The 21124-nt window shown below is 38.8% G+C and overlaps 1 protein-coding gene across 1 annotated transcript in view; it reads left to right on the top strand.

Moving 5' to 3' along the window:
* Nucleotides 1-21124, top strand: part of ARMH3 (armadillo like helical domain containing 3) — a 173929-nt gene that overhangs the window by 25629 nt on the left and 127176 nt on the right. Inside the window, exons 9-19 of the mRNA XM_068961474.1 lie at nucleotides 573-629; nucleotides 1788-1831; nucleotides 2891-2951; nucleotides 4805-4851; nucleotides 6348-6423; nucleotides 7980-8073; nucleotides 12922-13023; nucleotides 16537-16595; nucleotides 18128-18193; nucleotides 19409-19478; nucleotides 20551-20611. Coding sequence (XP_068817575.1) covers nucleotides 573-629; nucleotides 1788-1831; nucleotides 2891-2951; nucleotides 4805-4851; nucleotides 6348-6423; nucleotides 7980-8073; nucleotides 12922-13023; nucleotides 16537-16595; nucleotides 18128-18193; nucleotides 19409-19478; nucleotides 20551-20611 — 737 coding nt within the window. The remainder of the gene's footprint in view (nucleotides 1-572; nucleotides 630-1787; nucleotides 1832-2890; nucleotides 2952-4804; nucleotides 4852-6347; nucleotides 6424-7979; nucleotides 8074-12921; nucleotides 13024-16536; nucleotides 16596-18127; nucleotides 18194-19408; nucleotides 19479-20550; nucleotides 20612-21124) is intronic.

The raw sequence follows: 21124 nt of genomic DNA, 5'->3' as shown, positions 1-21124 counted from the left end.
TTTACGGGTGGGTGAATCAGTCCTTGGATATAGTTTGTGGAATGGTTAGGGAGCCTTTGGAATGAGAGTATAAGTTAACAACTTATAAATTTGTGCCTTATGTCAGGGGAGCTTTTATGCCCCCCAAAGGACAGCTGTCCCTATGGACTCAGTAAATTGTTGTCAGGATAGGACAAAGTGAGTGTTATGGAGTGTTCACTTGCTTCTAGAAAGAAGAGGGAAAAATGAGAGAAGAGGCAGACATAGGCCTGAGCTGATTCAGCCTAGAGGAAAATGCAGGTAGAATAGAATTGTGTGTGTGTATGTGTGTGTGTGCATGTAAACATACACATGCTTGGGGTGTGTGTCTGTCTGTCTGTCTTTCTCTTTCTGTGTGCTTGGTGAATGCCCATGCACACTGAGAGATTTACTGGGAATGGAGGAAGTGAGCTGGCAAGATACTTGGGCCTACATATTAGGAAAATCACTCTAGAGAGCGCGTCTTGGAAGGATTTTTGTTAAAACTTTGTTAAATAACTAATGGGTTCTTAACTAGGTCACACTCACCTGGAGCCTCTTCTTTTGTTTAACAGTCTGTGAATCCTTATATTGTGAAGCTGTCTATTGTGGATGATGAAGCCACTCTCAATGTGAGTATCTGGATTCTTGAGTTTTGATTACTTGCCTTTGTTGGCCTTACTTTTAAGTGGATACTTAGAACCGAGAGTAGAAAACTATTGTGTTAATTTCATCTGGCTATAAAGAGGGAATAGGTATTTCTTTTTAGAACATTGTGCTGCTATCTGCTGTTTTCTATTTTCTTATCGTGGAAGGAAGGTTTGAGAGGATATTTGCTTGCTAATTATGATGAAATGGTCAGTTATACTTCATGTTCTAGTATGCTGAGTTTGATTATCCTACAGAGTCAAGAAGTGACATTTCTAAGAGTAAGATTTAGATAGTATGTCAAATCACTTTAAATATCTTATAGTTATACCTCAATAAAACTAAAATTTAAAAAGAAAGACTTAGATGACTAAATGTTGGGAGATTTCTTGTAGAACTAGTCAGATTATATTTACAGCCTGACTTGGTGAAGCTGAACTGTGGAGGATGATATAATATCTGGTACATATATCCTTGGAGGTTTGGAAAATAAAACTTGATCTCTCAATATAGGGAGGAAGATGACGACCAGGTGTCTGGTTTTATTCTCTTTCCGTCTGCCCTCTTTGTTCTTCTGATTTCTCTTACGAGGAAAAAAAAAGCACACATGATTCATTCTTGTGGCCTTAATTGATCTTTGTGATACGCTTAGCAGGTTCTAGGGGGAAGGTTGATAAGTTACTTTAATGTTTATTGGCTGCTTCTTTCTGTTACACTACTGTTCTCCTGTGGTCTGAAAGAGAGTGACTTGTTTGTATATACCTTCATTTAAGGTGGAACTCATTGTCACTTATATTGTGGGTTGTTTTTAGAGACATCTGAGAGCTTTTTGTTTAAAGATTCTACCTTAGTCTTCCCTTTTGAGGTAAAAATGACCCCAGTGAAATTGTCAGTGGTCTGAGCTGGTCTGTTTCATCTCTTGCTATTCTAACTAGAAACATTAAAAAATGTAATTAGATCAGAAAAATCTTTGCAGAGAAGTTCCTTTTCATCCTTTGACAAGTCTCTCAGAATTTCTGTCCTTGTTGCCTACTTTCAGGTAAAACTTGCTGGGTTTGGACCGTCATTAGTGTTTTCCGTGGTCTAGTCATAGCATCACCACCAGGCCCTTATTTCACCTGTGCTGTCTTTTTTCTCTCTAGGGAATGGGGCTTGTGATTGCTCAAGCTTTATCTGAGTACAATAGGTAAGTCCATCTGCATTCAGTTTCATTTGAACTGGTTGAGTCAGGAACAGGTTTGTTAAGAGTTCTTGGGTGAATATCCCTTACCTATCCTAGAAGAGTATTCAGAGGTATAGCTGCTGGCAGATGCATTTGCTCTAGCTTGACTTGTTGGCTTTAGCCGGGGTGGGTTCTAACACTAGGAGAAAAGTAGCCACCACATTAGTGTCCATCTTTTGTTTAAGCAGCTCTTAACATTAAACATTCTTTGGCAACCTTTGACATTTTGTTGCAGAGAATTTTAACAAATTTTCCAGCCACAGGCAGCCATTTAGCTCGATGTATCATTTAAATACATTTCTATGTAAAAAAAAAGGTTGTGAAGTGCTGCTTTTTTTGTATGCTTATAAAAAGGAAGAAAAGAGATAGCACTGAATTCTTTTGACAGATATTTCTTTTTTATCAGTAATCAACTGCAGTTTCTCAGAGTCTGGTCTATTCTGGGGGCTCTTTTCTTTGATGCTTGCTTTCCCCCCACCCTTGCTGCAGATGGGGAGGATTTGGTATTCATTGAATGGAAACCAGAATTGTATCTAATCCTGGCAAGGGCCAGGCAGGATCTTTCTTACTCCTTTCCAGACTTTCCTCACGTACAGTTGGGTGTTGGAATTTCAAATCTGTCCCCATCTCCACAAATAGTTGAGCTCACAGATTCCCCTCCTTTTCCTTCAAAAACAAACAAAATTTTCACTGTTACAGCCTTAATTTTACTGTCACACTTTTCAAGCAATAGTCTGTTTGGGAAATAACTGGATCAGCCATATGTTAGAGCATTTCACACTTTTGCAGCTTGCTTTCTAAGTCTCTCCTGAAGTAGCTGGGCGTTTTGGTGTATGCTACCCCAAGAGCAGATGGGGGCCTCTTAGCTTGCAAGGCAAACTGCAGAGGCTCGGTTGTTAGAACGTTTTTGTTTTCTGGAGTCAGTGAATTCTGCCAGTGAGCTGCCCTGATTACCTAGTATGCCAAGGACAAAGACATATGTGATAAATAACACTAAAGTTGAATTTAGTTATTTTTATTCAGGCAGTATAAAGACAAGGAAGAAGAACACCAGAGCGGTTTTTTCTCTGCTTTAACAAATATGGTAAGTCCTACTTGTCTTTTTTTTTTTCTCTCTCTCCCCTGCTCAAAAATATATGAGATCTATAGGGGTAGACAAGTCTGGACTCAGAAGTTTAGATATTTGAGATAATGGCATGATGAGGGGAGAGAGGCTGCTCATAGCAGATTTTTTGGAGAGCTGTATCTCTTCTAGTGATTTCCAAACCCAAGTTAGGCAGGGCAAAGAAGAGCTCTGATTTCTCTGGGGCTGGTTTTTTTTTTTTTTTTTCAAATTAATTCAATTTTTTTAAGGCTACAAAAAAGAGAAAGGTTCATATTAAGCCAGACTTCTGCTTCCTGAAGAACTGGCTCTGAAAAAAAAGAACCAGAAAAGAAAAAGACAGTTGGCTCTGTTTGAGGACAGGTATGGAACACAGCATAGAGGGTTTAGATCTGAATCCAACCATAAGCAACCCTTGGCTGTTTGCTGTAACCCCTTCATCATTCATCCTGGAGTTGAGGGATTGGTGCAGTGATCCGAGCCACTCATCTAAAGGTTTGGGATCTGGGCTGAGGGGTCCATGGTTTGGGAAAATTACTGGTTCAGTTTGTAGGACTCTTGAGCAAGGTATCTCAGCCTTAGCATGGTAGGCGTTTTAGGCCAGATAATCTGGGACTAATTTTTAAGAGGTAAATCTAAGGTCTCAGAATTTAGACAGATTCAGAAAGTCTGTGTTCTTGGGTATTAGTATTCAAGTAATCAGCCCTAGGCAAGACAGATTTTGAGTTCATTGTAAGGAACAACAGGCCCTGTACCATCCCCACCCCCAAAAAGGCAACTTTTCCCCTCTGCCTTTTTCATTCTCAGAACCTACTTTCAAGGAAAGGACCAATAAGCTCTTTAATTCTGATGCACAAGTGGGTAGTCCCTCAGATGTCAAACAGTGTAAGGGCTGTATCAGTATTTGATTGGATGCATTAGATATAATCCTATTGCTTCCAGGGACTTTTGCCTTTTAGCCAAGAAGAAAAAGTTTTGTACCAAATAAATGGAGCTCCGGCTGCATGGATTTGGGCATCAATAAATAGGTGGAAAAGGCAGTGTTAGAAGGATGGGCATCTATCTCTGCCTCTGATATCCCATATATCAGGGCAGCCTATTCCATTTGCTCATTCAACTGCCCTGCCTAGGACACAAACAAAAGATTTCATGATGTGAAAGATATATAGTAGGTTTCATTTAGACCAGGGGTCCCCAGCTTCTGGGATCTAATGCCTAATGATCTGAGGTGGAGCTGATACAATAATAATAGAAATGTGCACAATAAATTTAATGCACTTGAATCATCCTGAAATCATCCCCCCATCCCCAGGTCTATGCAAAAATTGTCTTCCACGAAACTAGTCCCTGATGCTAAAAAGGTTGCTGACCGCTGATTTAATAGTTCTGGTCTGAAACCCAAATATTCCCTCAAGACGACTCTATGCTGGATGAACAGCCTGCTTTCTGTAATGCTCCTTGTGAGTTAGTTTGTTTCAGTTAAGCAGCTTCTAGGACAGAGGCAAAGTGATGAGGACGTTTAAGTTATCATTTACTTGCTGTCAGTGGTTACTGAACTAACACATAGGAGACCTGGACAGAAGTACTGGGATGGTTTCCTTTAAGTCCCTTTAAGCAAAGATAGTTTAGGAGAGTTTCATTACTTATTACTTATTGTTTCATTACTTATTCTTTTAAGATCTTCAAAGTGAGCTGGTTTTGTTGTGTGTGACTGGTGGGCCAGGGTTTCCTCATGCTGCAGCTTTTTTTTTTTCACTGATTAAAGGCTTTGTAGGGCCCAGAGCTCCTCTCACATTTCCCTGCTATAACTCTGCAATTCCCCTTTTCTTCCACAGGTGGGCAGCATGTTCATAGCAGATGCCCATGAGAAAATCTCAGTACAGTAAGTGCCTGACATTCTTGTGTGGTGACTTGAACTTCGGTGTGGACTCTCTTACTGGATATGAAAGTGTGAAACTTTATCTCTGCAGATTCAAACTTTTTTGATGATCTGTCAAATGTTTCTTGAGTTTTAAATAATAATGGAACTTGCATGTATTGAGCTCTAAGAAGTTGTAAAACTGTTCCCAGCTATCTCTGAAAGGAAATAAAGAGGACTTGGTGTCTGAGGCAGTTAAGGACTTAACTGGATTGGGGTGAAGTGAAAAGGGGAAATAGTGAAGTAGGTAATACCAGACCACCTGACCTGCCTCTTGAGAAACCTCTATGCAGGTCAGGAAGCAACAGTTAGAACTGAACATGGAACAACAGACTGGTTCCAAACAGGAAAAGGAGTACGTCAAGGCTGTATACTGTCACCCTGCTTATTTAGCTTATATGCAGAGTACATCATGAGAAATGCTGGGCTGGAAGAAGCACAAGCTGGAATCAAGATTGCCGGGAGAAATATCAATAACCTCAGATATGCAGATGACACCACCCTTATGGCAGAAAGTGAAGAAGAACTAAAAAGCCTCTTGATGAAAGTGAAAGAGGAGAGTCAAAAAGTTGGCTTAAAGCTCAACGTTCAGAAAACGAAGATCATGGCATCTGGTCCCATCACTTCATGGGAAATAGATGGAGAAACAGTGGAAATAGGGTCAGACTTTATTTTTCTGGGCTCCAAAATCACTGCAGATGGTGACTGCAGCCATGAAATTAAAAGACGCGTACTCCTTGGAAGGAAAGTTATGACCAACCTAGATAGCATATTTAAAAGCAGAGACATTACTTTGCCAACAAAGGTCCGTCTAGTCAAGACTATGGTTTTTCCAGTGGTTATGTATGGGTGTGAGAGTTGGACTGTGCAGAAAGCTGAGCGCCAAAGAATTGATGCTTTCGGACTGTGGTGTTGGAGAAGACTCTTGAGAGTCCCTTGTACTGCAAGGAGATCCAACCAGTCCATTCTGAAGGAGATCAGCCCTGGGTGTTCTTTGGAAGGAATGATGCTAAAGCTGAAACTCCAGTACTTTAGCCACCTCATGCGAAGAGTTGACTCATTGGAAAAGACTGTGATGCTGGGAGGGACTGGGGGCAGGAGGAGAAGGGGACAACAGAGGATGAGATGGCTGGATGGTATCACTGACTCGATGGACGTGAGTCTGAGTGAACTCCGGGAGATGGTGATGGACAGGGAGGCTTGGCGTGCTGTGATTCATGGGGTTGCAAAGAGTTGGACACAACTGAGCGAGTGAACTGACTGACTGACTGAAGAACAGATCTAAGGAATTAAAGTGCTGACTGTATTTCCTTCATATAAGCCCAAAAAGGAAATAATGGAGCATTAGAAACTCAAAGGGATTTATAATGAGGAGCTGGGGTGAAATCTTATTTCGATGATTATACTCTTTTACCTTCTTCATTATAAGAGACTCTCCAATTTGTTCTCTTTTTCTTTAGAACCAATGAGGCCATCCTTCTGGCACTTTACGAAGCTGTTCATTTAAATCGCAACTTTATCACAGTTTTAGCCCAGGTTGGTTATATTACAAATTTCAGTTCTTTCTCTCCCTGACTTTCATACAGATTCCCTCCTTTGAAAAGCCTATCTGGCTGTGCTCATGTAAACCCTGCTTTGCATTGGTGAGCCATAGTTAGTAACTAAAGAGTTGCATCAATTGCCTTTGCTTCATGCTCTCCTCAAATATATATGTTTCCATCTGGTTCTAAAATGGAACTGGTAACATGCCAAGTTAATGGTGTTGACCCTTTGACTGGTTCTGCTAACCCAAATGAGTTGAGATTATTTCATTTTCCTCACTGGAAATCCCTTAGTATTATCTGCCCATACGGATTTTTTTTTAACAGGCTTTCTGCTTCCTAAACCTCTGTGTAATTACTACCAGAGAAGAAATAGGCCACGTCACTTATGTTATTATCTCATCCATTTCCAGAGAAGAAAAGTACAAAATATCCTGTGTAGCATAAGGTTAGCTGTTAACCAAAAAAAAAAAAAAGGTCAACAAATATTGAAAACAGAAAGTCATAGAATCCTGAGTACTGGGTCACTTGCCTAAGGGATGTCCTAAGTTGTTGGTACAGAAGGAACTTAAATTGGCTGAGAACTCAAGTGCTGCCCATGAAAGCTGTCTTTAAAAATTGATGAAGTGTTTTTAAGGTCAGACTGTTTAAATTATGTGTGAAGTTTTCTTTTAAGGGAAAGTGTGCTTATGCTTTTCTCAAAGGATAGTTATGTATGGGAGCCACTGAGTTTCAACAACAAAAAAGGTCCAAAAGCTGTGCTGGTTTTGGGGTCTGGTTTGCTGGTTTAGCAGTTCTCATTTTTCACTATTGATCACATGATGCTTTATCCATGATTCTCATGATATTCCTTGTTAGCTCTCTAAATTCTGTAATTGATTTCAAAGGAAAAAGTGAGGAGGGTAAAATCTGGTAAAACTATTGGGGAAGAGAAGGGAATAGCCATCACTAAGCCTGATTCTCAAGAGCTGATGTGGCAAGGATGGCTAAGGAAGGTAAGGGAAAGAGGAGTCATCTCTTTTGGTTCCTAGTGGATGTCTCCACCCATGTTTCTGCCTCCCCACCCACACACTCTTGTTTGTGGTGGAACAAGGAGGGCTGCCCTCTGCATAGCCCTTCTTATAGTATCTGTTATCCCATTGGCTCACCTGCACTTACTAGTTGACTTATGTGGTCATCAGAATAGTCTGTAGATATGTTTTAGGTTGATCAGATAAATAGTCCCTTCTCAGATTCAGATAGGACTACAAGTGCCCTTTTTTTGTGTGTGGAATATTTCTGTGTATTTGTTTACCCCAGTTTTTTATTCATACAGTTCTGTAGGTAGACTTACATAATGGGAACTTAGTTACTTAAAGAAAACTAGCCTGCAGAGCTTATTAGAGTTTAGCAAGCATCAACAATAATCGGGTACTAGTAGGAACTAAATGTAGAAGCAGTCTCTCCTCAGTGAGCTTTCTGTCTGTTTATGAGGCCAGGAATACCAGAAAGGTTAAGCAGAGGACACCCACAATCTTCTCTTTTCTTATCCTTATCTGTGTTCTCTTTCAGAGTCATCCAGAAATGGGCTTGGTGACAACCCCTGTCAGTCCTGCTCCAACAACCCCAGCCACACCACTTGGGACCACGCCACCCTCCTCTGATGGTAAGTCCATCACCTCCTTTGTTTTCTTGATTAATACAATCTTGAATCTTTAGGGGTGAGTGTAGTTTTTTTTTTTTTTTTTTCTGACAAAAAGCATAATTGTTAGTTCTTTTGCTTAAGAAATTATCTTTAGGATTCGTGAAACTCTAAAGAAAAGATAGTTCAATGCTTTCCTCTGTATAAGAAGCTATGAAACTCCAGCTTGTCCTCCTTAGGGAATGGTTGTAGAATCATGGAAATGCTAGATTTAAAAGAGACCTCAGAGATCAGTGATGCCTGTCTTGCCAAACTCAGGGTACTTGTGAGGCTCAGATGAGATATTTTATGAATATCTCACTGAAATAAATGTAAAATGGTAAAATCATCTAATGTTATCATTTGACAAATGAGGGAATTGAGGCCAGGGGATTATGAGGTTTGCCTAAGATTAGTGAGAGTTGACACTAAGAACCTTGCATGGATCATGGTTGGGACCGTGCCTGTTTTGTGCACCATTAAATGTCCAGCATAGTGCCTAACATGGTTACTGCTTAGTAAATATTTGTTGACTAAATGAATGAGAAAGTGAACTTGGAATTTGCTCACTGTTATGTGTCTGCCAGGCACACCCAGTTAGAAAATGACAAGTGTGTAATAATTGGGAATTTGCTGAGTATTTAAGATTTCTCTCCTTTAAAAGATAACAACAACAAAAAAATTCTACTATATAAATCTTATCGCTGGAAGTTATGAAAAGGGTAATAGAAAAGAAATTAAGAATTTTGCCCAACAAACTTTGTATCAACCTGAATTGGTTCTAATGTCAGCTGAGTGTGCTTGAGGGAATAACTTAACCTAAAAATAGTCTTTATTAATACTTAATGTTTTGCCTCAAATGTTGGACTTATTTTGGGTAAAAAAATTGTGCCCCTCTATTGTCTATATTTGACATGACCATCTTTGCTCTGCTGTTTCTCCTTTAAACTTTGATATAACACCTGTGACATTAGCATTTCAAGGTAGTACCAGCCGTATTAGTACAAAAGTATTACTTTTGTAATACTTTTTTTCAGTGGTAGGTGCCACTGATTTTCAAGTCTGGTAGCAAATTGGATCTGTTTTCAATTGATAGTCAAATTCCAAAATACAGATTTCCCCTGTTCTCTGAAAGCAGAGCTTTCCTACACAACCTTTTGTAAGCTGAAATTGTGTAAAGCAAAGAAGCAGATATCTTAGGTTGCATCTTGTTAATGGATGCACAGAGTAAATTTAGATAAAGCACAGATGCTCACAGACGCAGTTCAGAACTGGGTGGCTTGATTCTTACATGCTGCGTGTAGTTTGTGGGGAAGGAATTGAGTGGTATCACTCTCACTGCTGGGGATGCCAATGCCTCTGTTACAACTTGCTGCAAAACAAACGCTGAACACTTTTCATTTTTTGCCTTTTGTTTTTCTTTTGTCTCACCCTATCACTCTTCTTTCTTGTTACTTTCATTTCTAATTGTTGATAGGTGGTAGGATTTTTTCTACTTTTCTTTGCCTGAATTTGAGAAAGTAAAGTTAAATGTGTATACTTAAAAAATTTTTTTTCAGCTTTATTGAGGTGAGTTGATACGCATATACATTGTGAGAAAATTCCCCGTATCTATTAACACATCCGTTACCTCATGTATTTTTCTTTTTCTTTTTTGTAGGGGATGAGAACATTTAAGTTCCACTCTCTTAGCAAATTCAGCTGTACAACATAGTATTATCAACATGGTTACCATTTTAATATATTACATTAGATCTTCAGATTTTGCTAATCTGAAAGTTTGTGTCCTTTTACCAACCTCTCCTTATTACCTCCATCCCCTAACCCCTGACAACCACTTTTCTACTCTCTCTTTCTATGAGCTTGACTTGTTCTTTTAAGATTCCACATGTAAGTGATGCCATATAGTGTTTGTAGTATCTTGGCTACTGTGAATAATGCTGTAATGAACATGGGAGTGAAAATATCTCTTTGATATCCTATTTTCATTTCCTTTGTATATATACCTACAAGTAGGATTGCTGGATCATATGGTAGTTCTGTTTTTAATTTTTTGAGGAAACTTTATACAGTTTTCCTTAGTGGTTACACTGATTTACAGTCTCATTAGCAGTACATAAGAGTTCCTTTTTCTCCACCTCTGTACTAATACTTGTTATCACTTGTCTTTTTTTTGGCCACATGGCTTATGAGATCTTAGTTCCCAATCAGGGATTGAACCTGGGCCCTCTGCTATGAAAGCCCAGAGTCCTAACCACTGGACCTTCAGGGAATTCCCTCACTTGTCTTTTTAAAAAAATTTAATTAAAAAACTGTGGTATAGTTCATTTACAATATTATATGTTTCAAGTATACAGCATCGTGGTTCACAATTTTAAAGATTATACTCCATTTATATTGGAGAAGAAAATGGCAACCCACTCCAGTAATCTTGCCTAGAGAATCCCATGGGCAGAGGAGCCTGGATAGGCAACAGTCCATGGGGTCACAAAGAGTCAGACACAATTGAGTAACTAAACAAGTAGTTACTATAAAATATAGGCTATATTCTCTGTGATATGTGATATATCTTTGTAGCTTATTTAGTATATATAATGGTATGCACCTGTTAATTCCCTATGCCTATTCTGCCCCTCTCCATTTTGCCTTTTTTTCTTTTTTTTTTAACGTTTATTTATTTTGGCTGCACCAGGTCTTTGTTGCATCGTTTGAACTCTTATTTGGTGCATATGGGATCTAGTTCCCTGACCAGTAATTGAACCTGGGCGCCCTGCATTGAGAGCACAGTCTTACCCCCTGGACCACCAGGGAAGTCCCTGCCTTTTTTCTGAAAAGTGAAAACCGTCTTTAGACTTTGCATTAGTGAAAACAAGTACTAAGATAGGTTTTTTTTTTGTGGAGGTGAAGTGGCTTTTGTAAAATGAGCTTTTGAAAAGCAGGGCCCACCTGTATCTTAATGAGAAGGAACATGTAGTAGAATTGCCTGCTTGTTCTCTGCTTATTCTGGTCACCAAATAATATTCCAGCAGAAATACTGTTTTTTTTTTTCTTTGACAATGAATCCTTCCTGGTTATCATGGATATTAAAAGGCATGTGTGTGTGTGTGTGTGTGTGCGCGCATGTGCACACGTTTGGGTTCGCATAGGTATATCTACACACACACATATATCTTTGTCTATATCTGTATATCTGATTTCATGTGATGTTGGGGTTTGCTTTAGAGAACCGCCTTTCAAACTGTTCATTGTGAACACTTCCACCCACACACTTGATTATGCAACTTGATTTGTGCTTACTTACTTACAACCAGTGAGGTTTTACTTTTTCTAGTGGGAAGATTGGAGTCAGCCCACTTTCAAATAACTATCTCCCTTGACAAAGGCTGTTGGGAAGAATTACGAAGCCAGCGATCAAGGAATAACTCTTAGGAAGCAGATTTTGATTTGTGAGGGATTTTATTCTATTGATATTGCTTCTATTTTTTTTTTCTTCTTTTTCTTCTCTCCTAACTTATTTCCTTTTTGTAGGGGTCCTAAGTCTTATAACCCTATCCTCAAGTTTTGGATTTTTAATTGATTTTTAATATAACTGGTGCTCAGTGGACTAGTTATATTTAAAGGTATGTCACTGTTGCCATTATTTTTAAAAAGTCAGCAGTTTAGCTATAACAACGTTTGTTCTCAGTTCAGACTTGACATTTGACAACTCAGCCGTGGCATGGGAGGATTTTCTTGTAAACTAAAAATGCATATACTTCTGTATTTCTAAGTATTATGTAAGACAGTTTTCTAGTTATCTCTGTGTTTGAGTCGGTGGAAAAACGTCCCACTTACCAGACCAGTGCCTCTTTGTATTGGACAAAGGAAAGATTATAGGCTCTGAGCTTCAGAATAGGCTGTAGTTTGAAATGACAGTCTCAAGTCATTAATCTATAACATGAATTTTAAGATATATTAGTATTTCAGCTGAGTTTTCATGGGTGAAAATATGACAGAAAACTACAGATCCTCTAGTTTTTCTAGGCAATCATGAGTTTCCTTTTTTTGTATATTATGTCTTAGTGTAAAAGTATTTAAGATGTCTAAATCTCATTTAAAATATTAGAAACTTGGGAATCTGTATTAAGACTATTCTGTGTGGGTCAGCCCTAGTCTGGTCCCTTGTTGTTTATTGTTACTGTGGCACAGAGAATGTGAGCAGGGGTAGTGTCTCCAACAAGCAACTAGGTATATACAACTCTATTCTCAGTCAGTAATGTCCACCTGTTTTCAGCCTGGTATTCCTTAAGTTCCCTTTTGTGGGGAAGGGATTAAGAAGCAGAATTTGAATGTATTTCTGTCTTAACTTTTTTTCCTTCCATCTTGCATATTTCCAGCCTAAAGGCTCATTCTCTGAGCAAGATTTTTCCATATTAGGAATGAATTGTCATTTATTTTAAGCAGTAGACTCATCAAAGCAAGGCTCATTTATATTCAATACAGCTCTTTCACTTAGGTACAAATTAAAGTGCTTTTTAGAAGGGCCTTGAACCCTTTTGGTTTGCTTGGAACTAGAAAGTGGAATCAAAATACCCTTCTTAGAACATTGGGAGAAAAGCACTCTTCTTTTAGACAGGCATTTTTAGATAGGAGAGAAGTACTTTGGGCTTAATCTTGGGGGTAGGAAGAGCTCTAGAGGCCTAGGAAGACTAGATGATAAGCACTCAGTCTTTCCTCTGTTTTGGAGAAAGATTCTTTTGTGATTTTCTTGCCTGCTGGCAAGTTGTCTGTATAGGTAGAAGTGTTAAATGGAATATGTTACAGGCTGAATGCATTTTATCTGTTCTATTCCAGTTATAAGTTCTGTGGAACTCCCACTGGATGCAGATGTACAGACCAGTAATCTACTGATAACCTTCTTAAAGTACAGCTCGATTGTCATGCAAGACACCAAAGGTAAGGCATTCTCTTCTGAGAGCTCAGGAAGCAGGAGGTGGTAGGTAGCTGCTTAGCATGATCAAGGAGCAGCATTAATACTTGTAAGCTTTGACGAGATGACCCATTGGGACCTCCTTGCAAAGTGATGGTCCTGATTACTGGAAAATTTCTCACTGCCAGATGGCAGTTAGATGGTGTTGGGAAAACCTGGAGCTGGAGCTGGAGCGGGAGTGCTCCAAAATAGAATAGAGAAAATAAATTGATCTCTACAAAAACTAGCAAGTCTTCTTAATAGATTTTGGTAAGTAGATGCAAACTCTTTGTGTGGGAAGTGAGGGGATTATTAGCATGTTTCAGGGAATTCCCTTTTGAGGACAAGAATTGAAAACATCATCTCATAGTGAGAATTAGAACTGTTGTGCAGAGTACAGTAGGAAGAGGTGAGATTCAGAGGGACTGTGTTTTTTTTAACACTTAAAATAGAAGTGTTAGTCCTCGTCCGTGAAATGCAGAATGGAAGTGGGAGAGAAATAGGTATTAGAAAAGCTTGATGTTACTCTGTCTACTTTTCCTCTTCTTCCTCTGTTGATGATTTTTCTATGATCTTTTAACTGGTGGTAGGTTAGTGGAATAGTTGGGCTAGAAGAAGAAATTGGGAAGAAACCCAACAAATTCTGTTCAGTATGTATCTCAAGGTTTTTGTTTTTTTAAGCCTAGTTTTTTCTTTAAACTGGATCTATATGAATGTTTACAATTTTATTTATTTATTTCTAGTGTATATATCTATTGTAAAATACACATAATGTAAAATTTACCATTTTAACTATTTTTAAGTGGCACTAAATATAATCCCATTGTTATACATGCATCAGTGTTTCCTGAGGCCATTGCTTCTCCTTTTTGGAAATCAGTAACCTCTCCCTTTTTCTGGAAATACTGCAGCAACCACAGAAAGCAAAAAACTGCATAGATGTGACCCTGAAAATAGATTTCTAGCTTTGCTTGATATAACACAGTGAATTGAGGCCCTTGACACTCACTTTTAGCTTTAATGGTTATATAATCCTCATTGTACTGGTCACTGTGCCATCCATAAAATAAATAGAAGGCAAAATTGAGGGTAGATTAATTGCAGCATGCGTGGTCTCAGGCGGTTTCTGTAAATTCTAGCTGGGTTAGATCTTTGCTAAAAGGAAGCCTTAATATGGTAGGATAAGGCAGCCTAAATATGGTTAGGTATGATGAAGAGTTAATTTCAAAACGATACCTGTGTGGCTTCATTGGCCCAGCTCCCTTCCTGTTGATTAAGACCCTGACCTGGCTAACAGGATCTCATTATGTTTTTAGTGGCAATAGAAGCAACTTTTTCTTGGCTCTGCTCCTCCTTCCCCTCCCCCCAGTACTATTTTGTCTTCTTTGTTATATATCATTTGCTGCCTATTAAAATACTTTAAATATTTATTACTATTAGATTATAAAGTTTATAATAAGCATAATAAATAGCATAGGATAAAAAGTATAATAATAAAATGAATGTATGTGAACTTATCAGTCAACTTAAGAAACTATTAATGCTGTTGAAGCTACCTGTGTGTCCCTTCCCCAGCTATTCCTCTCCTCTCCATGGTTCAGAATTTTGTGTTTATTATCGCCTTGATTTTGGTTGTGCTTTCAAAGTCTTTTTTTTTTCCCTGAAGTTATTCTGTCTTGGGTATTGTCACCCTGAGGGAATATCTGCTCATGCTTTAAGATAGGCAAGAGATAAAAATACTAAAAATATATATCTGTGCATACATAGCCTAAAGTTGATAGAGCATTGTTTATGATGTTTGGTGTGATTAAACTTATTTTTTATTGTTCTTGTTTTTTTGGGCTTTTATGAATTTTAAAAATGAATAATAATGAAATATGCCTTAGTTTTGTAATCAGGAACAGTTTTTTTAAAGTGGAGAGATAGCTGCAGGCTTTTCTGCAAGAGTTGCTTATCAGCTTTTTGGGGAAAGGGAAGGATAGTGCCAGAGAACTCTGTGACCAGGAGAGGTAGAAGAGTCTTACAGATTTGGGGAAAAGGAAGGATAGTACCAGAGAAGCTCTGCGGCCAGGGGTAGGTAGAAAAGTCTCACAAATCTGGTTTTGCATCAGCAAGGCATTTCTTTTCTGGCTGCTTAGGCACTCTGCTGTAAGCTACCAGAATGTCAGATAGGATCATCGTCATTACTCTTGCACTGCCTATCCCTAAGGAGAGGTAAATGTATTTCTTTGACCACGACCCTCCTTATGCCTTCTAACTGTCAGGTTTTGGTTTATAGATTTCATCTTTGAGGAAGTAACAGGTTAATGTCAGGATGAGTACTGTTAGCTAACTTTCATAGCACGGTAATCTGTTAATAGATCTCTCCAGAATGGACTTTAGTCTGGGTCCTGTCAAAGCTAATTTGAAACAACATAAGCCATTTTTCTGTTTTGGATATGCTGGTATAACCCTCTTTTTACCTCCACTTCACCACCTCACCCACAAACATCCTAGAAAGCAAAAAAGTTATAATGGTTCTGGTAATTGGCAATGATGGGTTAGCTCTTTCTGGGTCCTTTGTGTGGGCTTAGAGCCCTGTTATTGAGGTTGCTTTCTTTTTTAATAACTAGAATGTGAGTTCTGGGAGGCCACAAACCTTTCTTTAGTCCAGTACTGTATCTCTGCTGCCTAGCATAGTGCCTGCCACATGTGTGTATGCTCAGTCAGGTCCGACTCTTTGTTACCCTCATGGACTATAGCCCTCCAAGCTCCTCTGTCCATGAAAATTTCCAGGCGAGAATACTGGAGCGGGTTGCCATTTCCTCCTCCAGGGAATCTTCCTGAGCCAGGGATGGAACTCACGTCCCCTGCATTGACAGGCAGATTCTTTACCACTGAGCCACCAGGGAAGCCCTACCTACCACATAGTCGTTAATAAATATTTGTAGAGTGAGTAGCTTTGGCAGGAAGAAAAATGATCAAGAGTCCCCAACTTTCCTGGTTGTAAGTAATGTTCACATTGTAAGGAGAGCGTGAGCTGGACCCTAGTTTCCAGTTAATTTTTTTCTGGTTCTGCTGCCAGTTTGCTATGAACAGTTATAAAAATGTTCTAGATTTTGTGGTAGATGAGCAAAGATGGTGGTGCTTTAACTAGTGAATGAGGTGGACTTGGAAAAGGAATGGATCTGATTGTCCGGAAGCAAAAGGCTGATATGGAAACAAAGGGCATGGCCCTAATTTGGGCCACAGTTTTAAGGACTGTTACAATAATTGAATGGTTCCCAGGAAGATGTTTAGCTGTCTGTCATACTACCAGAAGACTTAAGAAAAAAAATCTTATGGGGGAATTCTTTTGTCTAGAAGAAAAGCAAGAATTACTTTAGTAAAACCTTGATTTTCATTCATGAATTTTTTAGGGAAAGAAAGTGTGAATGTTCTTTTTGATGATACACATCTTTATTCTCTATAGAAATATGGTCTGGATGATGTAAAGAGAACGATTTATTTTTTCTTTTCAGATGAGCACCGGCTTCACAGTGGCAAACTCTGTCTGATTATCCTTACATGTATTGCAGAGGTAGGTCTCACCAGCCTTCTGGTATGAGCTAATCTCTTACAAAATGCTCTGTTTTCTACCCTTCTCTCCAGTTCCTGTCTCTTGACTTTTAGGGACCTGAAGTTTGGGAGAGAAAGTCTTCCTCCTTTATATTATCTCCTCCACTGGAATGGAAGCACCAGTAGGTCCTTTGTCTTCTTCGCCAATGTTTTCTCAGTGTCTGGCACGTAGTAGAGGATCAATTAGTATTTACTGCATGACTTCATAATGAATTCATATGATAACTGCTATAATTGAGAACTGGAAGATTCTAGTTCTTAAGAGTTTGGAACTCTAAAGAGACTTACACCTCTTCAGAAAAAAACAGTCCTGTCCCTTTAAAACTATTTATATTGAATCTTTTGCATTTAGCAAAATGAAAAAAGGAGCTCAGGTTTCTGTGGGGAGAGGTGGAGAGAAAAGCTAAGGGATGGGCATTGGAAACTGAGTAAAGTTGGGTTGATTGTAGTTTGATGAAGAACAAGAACCAGAGGGTAAATAAAGAAGAGAAGATGCAACTTGGGCTTTGGAAAGAGTCACTTTTGGTTGAATTAATTAGGCCTGAACTCACCTTATATCTTGTTGGTAACAGAGGTCTGGCAGAAATTGAGTCAATTTAGAGCTGAATTTATAGTTTCAATCTCCTCCTTCACTTACTCCTTATTCGGATCTTTTCTTTCCCAAGAAAAATAGTTAAGGTGTGGTCCATGTGGAGCACAGATCTCCCTCAGTCTTTCCATTTTTTATGTTTGCTGTGGAAAGTTGACCTGCTTTTCACCAGGTTAGGAGTAGCTGTAGAAGAGCTGCTTATTAGCAGTGGGCCTGGTGTAATTGCTTTTCAAAAATCTTTCTAAGAAGATAATTAAAGGAGTTGTTTTTCACAAATTGTAGCAGTTCCTAGGAATTGGAGTTTGTAGGCATGTCAGATCTTCAGAAAAGTTGTTGGGAAAGAGCCAAGGGATGTTTATTACTGATTCATTGTGAGAGTCTTTTGATTTTCCATCAGTCTTCAGCAAAGCCAGGGATATACGGGGTCTTGCCTGTTGCCATGCTGCCTGAGTAAGCAGTTTTCTTTTGTTGTGCCAAGCCTGTTCCCGGTGTAGTGCAGACCTTTCTTCTTAATCTCAGATCCTTATGTGTAGCCTGCACATGTAACTGGCAGTCCCTATGCTCCTTGGGCAGATGGGAAGGAAGAGAGAATAGGAAAACAGATTCCTCTCAGCATTTGTCTCAAGTGCCTGTGCCTTAATTTTTATTGTTTGTAATTTGCTTTCAGATTTTTGGCCAGTTAGAGGCCTACGGGGAAATTACACTTAAGTGAAACCTCATGGCTTAAGTAGGGCTTGACATAAAGGCTGTAGTCTTCTCCCATTAGCTCTCTAACTGGTCCTTGAAAGGAGTTCTTTTAAGACCTGTAAATCCTTGGACTTTAATGAGAGTATAGATTATAGATAGATTATAAAAGGAGTTTATAGCTCTCATTCCCTCCTTATCTGTGTTTTTATTTTTATTAGGATCAATATGCCAATGCATTTTTGCATGATGACAACATGAATTTTCGAGTAAACTTACATAGAATGGTAGGTATGACTTTTACTTCTTGTTTTTTCTTAGAGGAATTTTTTTATGTTGGCAGGATTGGAGATGATGACATTGATCCTACTAGAACAGATGTGGGTGGAAATTTATCCTAAAGGGCTCTAGCTTAACTGCTGTTCAGAAGACACATGCCTGTTGTTGGAATTTTTTGTGTGTGTCTTAGAGGTGTTACCTACTCAATAGAGGGTGGAAAGATCCACAGTCGCATACCCATGGCAGTAATATTATTGTAGAATGTATCAGGGGACTTCTCTGGTGGTCCATTTGTTAAGATTCTGTACTTCCACTGCAGGAGGCATGGGTTTGATTCCTGGTCAGGGAACTAAGATCCTGCATGCCACCCAGCATGGCCAAAAACTAACTAAAAATAAGCGAACAAAAAAACCCCAAAAAGGTATATCTTGACATTGAATGTATCAGTAATGTAGATTTCAACAAGGAGATGGGCCTAAGCCTTTTGTTTTCAGAATATACTGTGATTTTTGATTGGGTGATGCTAGATCCTGCTTATTAGATTTATTCATCTGAGAGGTGGGGGAAATAGAGTATGAAGGATCAAGGAGTTTCCTAAAACTTGGAGGTATGTTCAGAAATAGCACCTTGAGGTTTATATTTAAAACTTCCTTTAAAAAAAGCTTTTCCTTTTTTTTTTGAACTGCTAACTGTTGCTGCCTCTACATAGCCACATTCTCCCTTTTTCTTACTTATTATTTTATCAAAGAAAAATACTAGTGTATCTCTTTTGTTGTCAGTAATGTCACTTGTATAGATAAAATCAAAGCAAAAAGAATAGCTTTCCCCTTATAGAATGCTTCAGTGCCCTGTGGGGCTATGGTCTTGCTGTGAACTGTGTTTTTGTCCCAGGCCTGCATCCATAACTGAGAAGCACTTATATGTCCTCCCTGCCTCATCCAACACCTACCACTTGAAAGAGAAAGGAAAGGTAGCTTCTCTGTAGAAGTGGTTTTATTTTATTATTGTTTCTTCTTTTGGCCAGGCCATGCATCTTATGGGATCCTAGTTCCTTGACTAGGGATTGAACCTGGGCCCCCAGCATTGGAAGCGCAGAATCCTAATCACTGGATCACCAGGGAATTCCCAGTAGTAGTGATGTTATTTGCATGAAAAAAAAATGATGGTGAACCATTGGATGTTAGTTCAGATGTCTTATAATCTCATTTCTTATTTGTGTAAAGCCTATGAGACACAGGAAGAAGGCAGCAGACAAAAACCTTCCCTGCCGTCCGTTAGTATGTGCAGTACTGGGTGAGTATCATCAAAATGGGCATGTTTCTGAGCCAGTGATAGGTTTTCAAGTTTAAGATAAGGGATAGATCCTGTTTGATGTGCTTCCTCCTCAGAGAAGAAGTTACTAGTTGTATTTCTTCCCTGACCTAAGAAACCATGTTTCTTGTTGAGTTTGATAAAGCAATCCCAATGAATTTAATGTTCAATTAAAGGGTGCCCTTGTTCAAAGAAAAACTTCTTTCTAGGGAGACAAATATCTAAGCTTGATACATAAATTTGTAAACTTTATTACACCTGATAAAGATCTCAAATTCTTCCCTCCATTTCTTGGTCGAAATTGATGTGTCAGTGGGCCAGGAGGCGAAAGTTCAAGGTTTAGACATACAAAACTTCCTCTGAGTAAATTAAGCTGAGAGGAGCTGACAGAGCTGACAGATAGGGGGCTGTATTGCAAGTAATTTTGTCTGCCCAGAATTCTGCATTTTCCTCAGGGGAATGATCTGAACTCTTAATCCCATTTCACTGTAATATTCAGCCCTACTTCCTAAATCTACTTGATTTTAAAAACAATAATTAAGACTATATAGTAAGCTTTTATTGACCTAAACCTCCCTAGTCCATTTTGGTCAATATCTGTCAAGCTGAATGTGATAGGAAGATAAGAAAGACTGATATAGCTTTAGAGTTTGAGTCTCTGGATACACAGATGTGATCCATACCTTTCTCTCGCTTGCCTCATCACTTGGTTCTCAGAATATTATTTCCCTCTGGCATTTTGCATTAGTGCCATGGTATGAAATATCTGTACAGTGAAATCTCCCTTGTATCTGAGTTTATTGGCAGGTCAAAGTATCCTTCTGAAGTGGAAGGGTAAACTAATTTTCTTGTTACCTTACAAGTGGCAGATGGTGAAAGTGTTGCAAAAAGTGCCTTATATAAAATAGATTTAAATGCATGTTAATAAAGATGTGGTTAGTTGATGCCACTCAGCATGGGTGTAAGGTATACTGATAAAGTTTTTCTCCCAACTGCAAAGGCAAGCAATGAATTTCATTCTGATTGATATGATTTTTCTCTTTTTCCCATTCAGACCTGATGGTGGAGTTTATTGTAACACACATGATGAAGGAGTTTCCTATGGATCTTTATGTGTAAGTACCATGGTTCATTTAATGTGTACAAATCTATTTTATAGAATTAAGTGTAAGAAGTTTAATAGTCACAAAATTTTTATGTATACTTCACTTCAGGAAAAGCACATATATATGCAGAGAAGTGTCAGGGAGTGTTTTATGGCCTGGGTTTATACATTTTTCCAGAAAGAGGGGAAAGCACAAACCACATATCTTCATTATCACTTTTAGGCACACTGCATGAAGAATAGGGCTGATATGTTGAAGCAGAGATCATGGGTGACTCTTGTATCCAAACATGGAATACCAGCAACCCACTTAGTCATCCCTAGACCTTGGCATCAAAGGAGTCAGCAGCATTTAGAAGGTAGGGAAAGGCCAGAGAGAGAGATCTTTTGGTTCAGTCTTAGCCTACATTGTACTAGCAACCTAGTCAGGATTCTGCTGGCTAGTTAGATTGTGTATATATAGTGGCCTGGCTGGGAGTCTCCTGCCTCTCGAGGAGATCTGATTGTCTGTCACAATTCTTTA

Source organism: Capricornis sumatraensis, chromosome 23, assembly GCF_032405125.1.
Source record: "Capricornis sumatraensis isolate serow.1 chromosome 23, serow.2, whole genome shotgun sequence".
NCBI classification, from domain to species: Eukaryota; Metazoa; Chordata; class Mammalia; order Artiodactyla; family Bovidae; genus Capricornis; species Capricornis sumatraensis.
The sequence above is the reverse complement of the archived record's forward strand: the minus strand, read 5'-3'. Positions and strand labels throughout refer to the sequence as shown.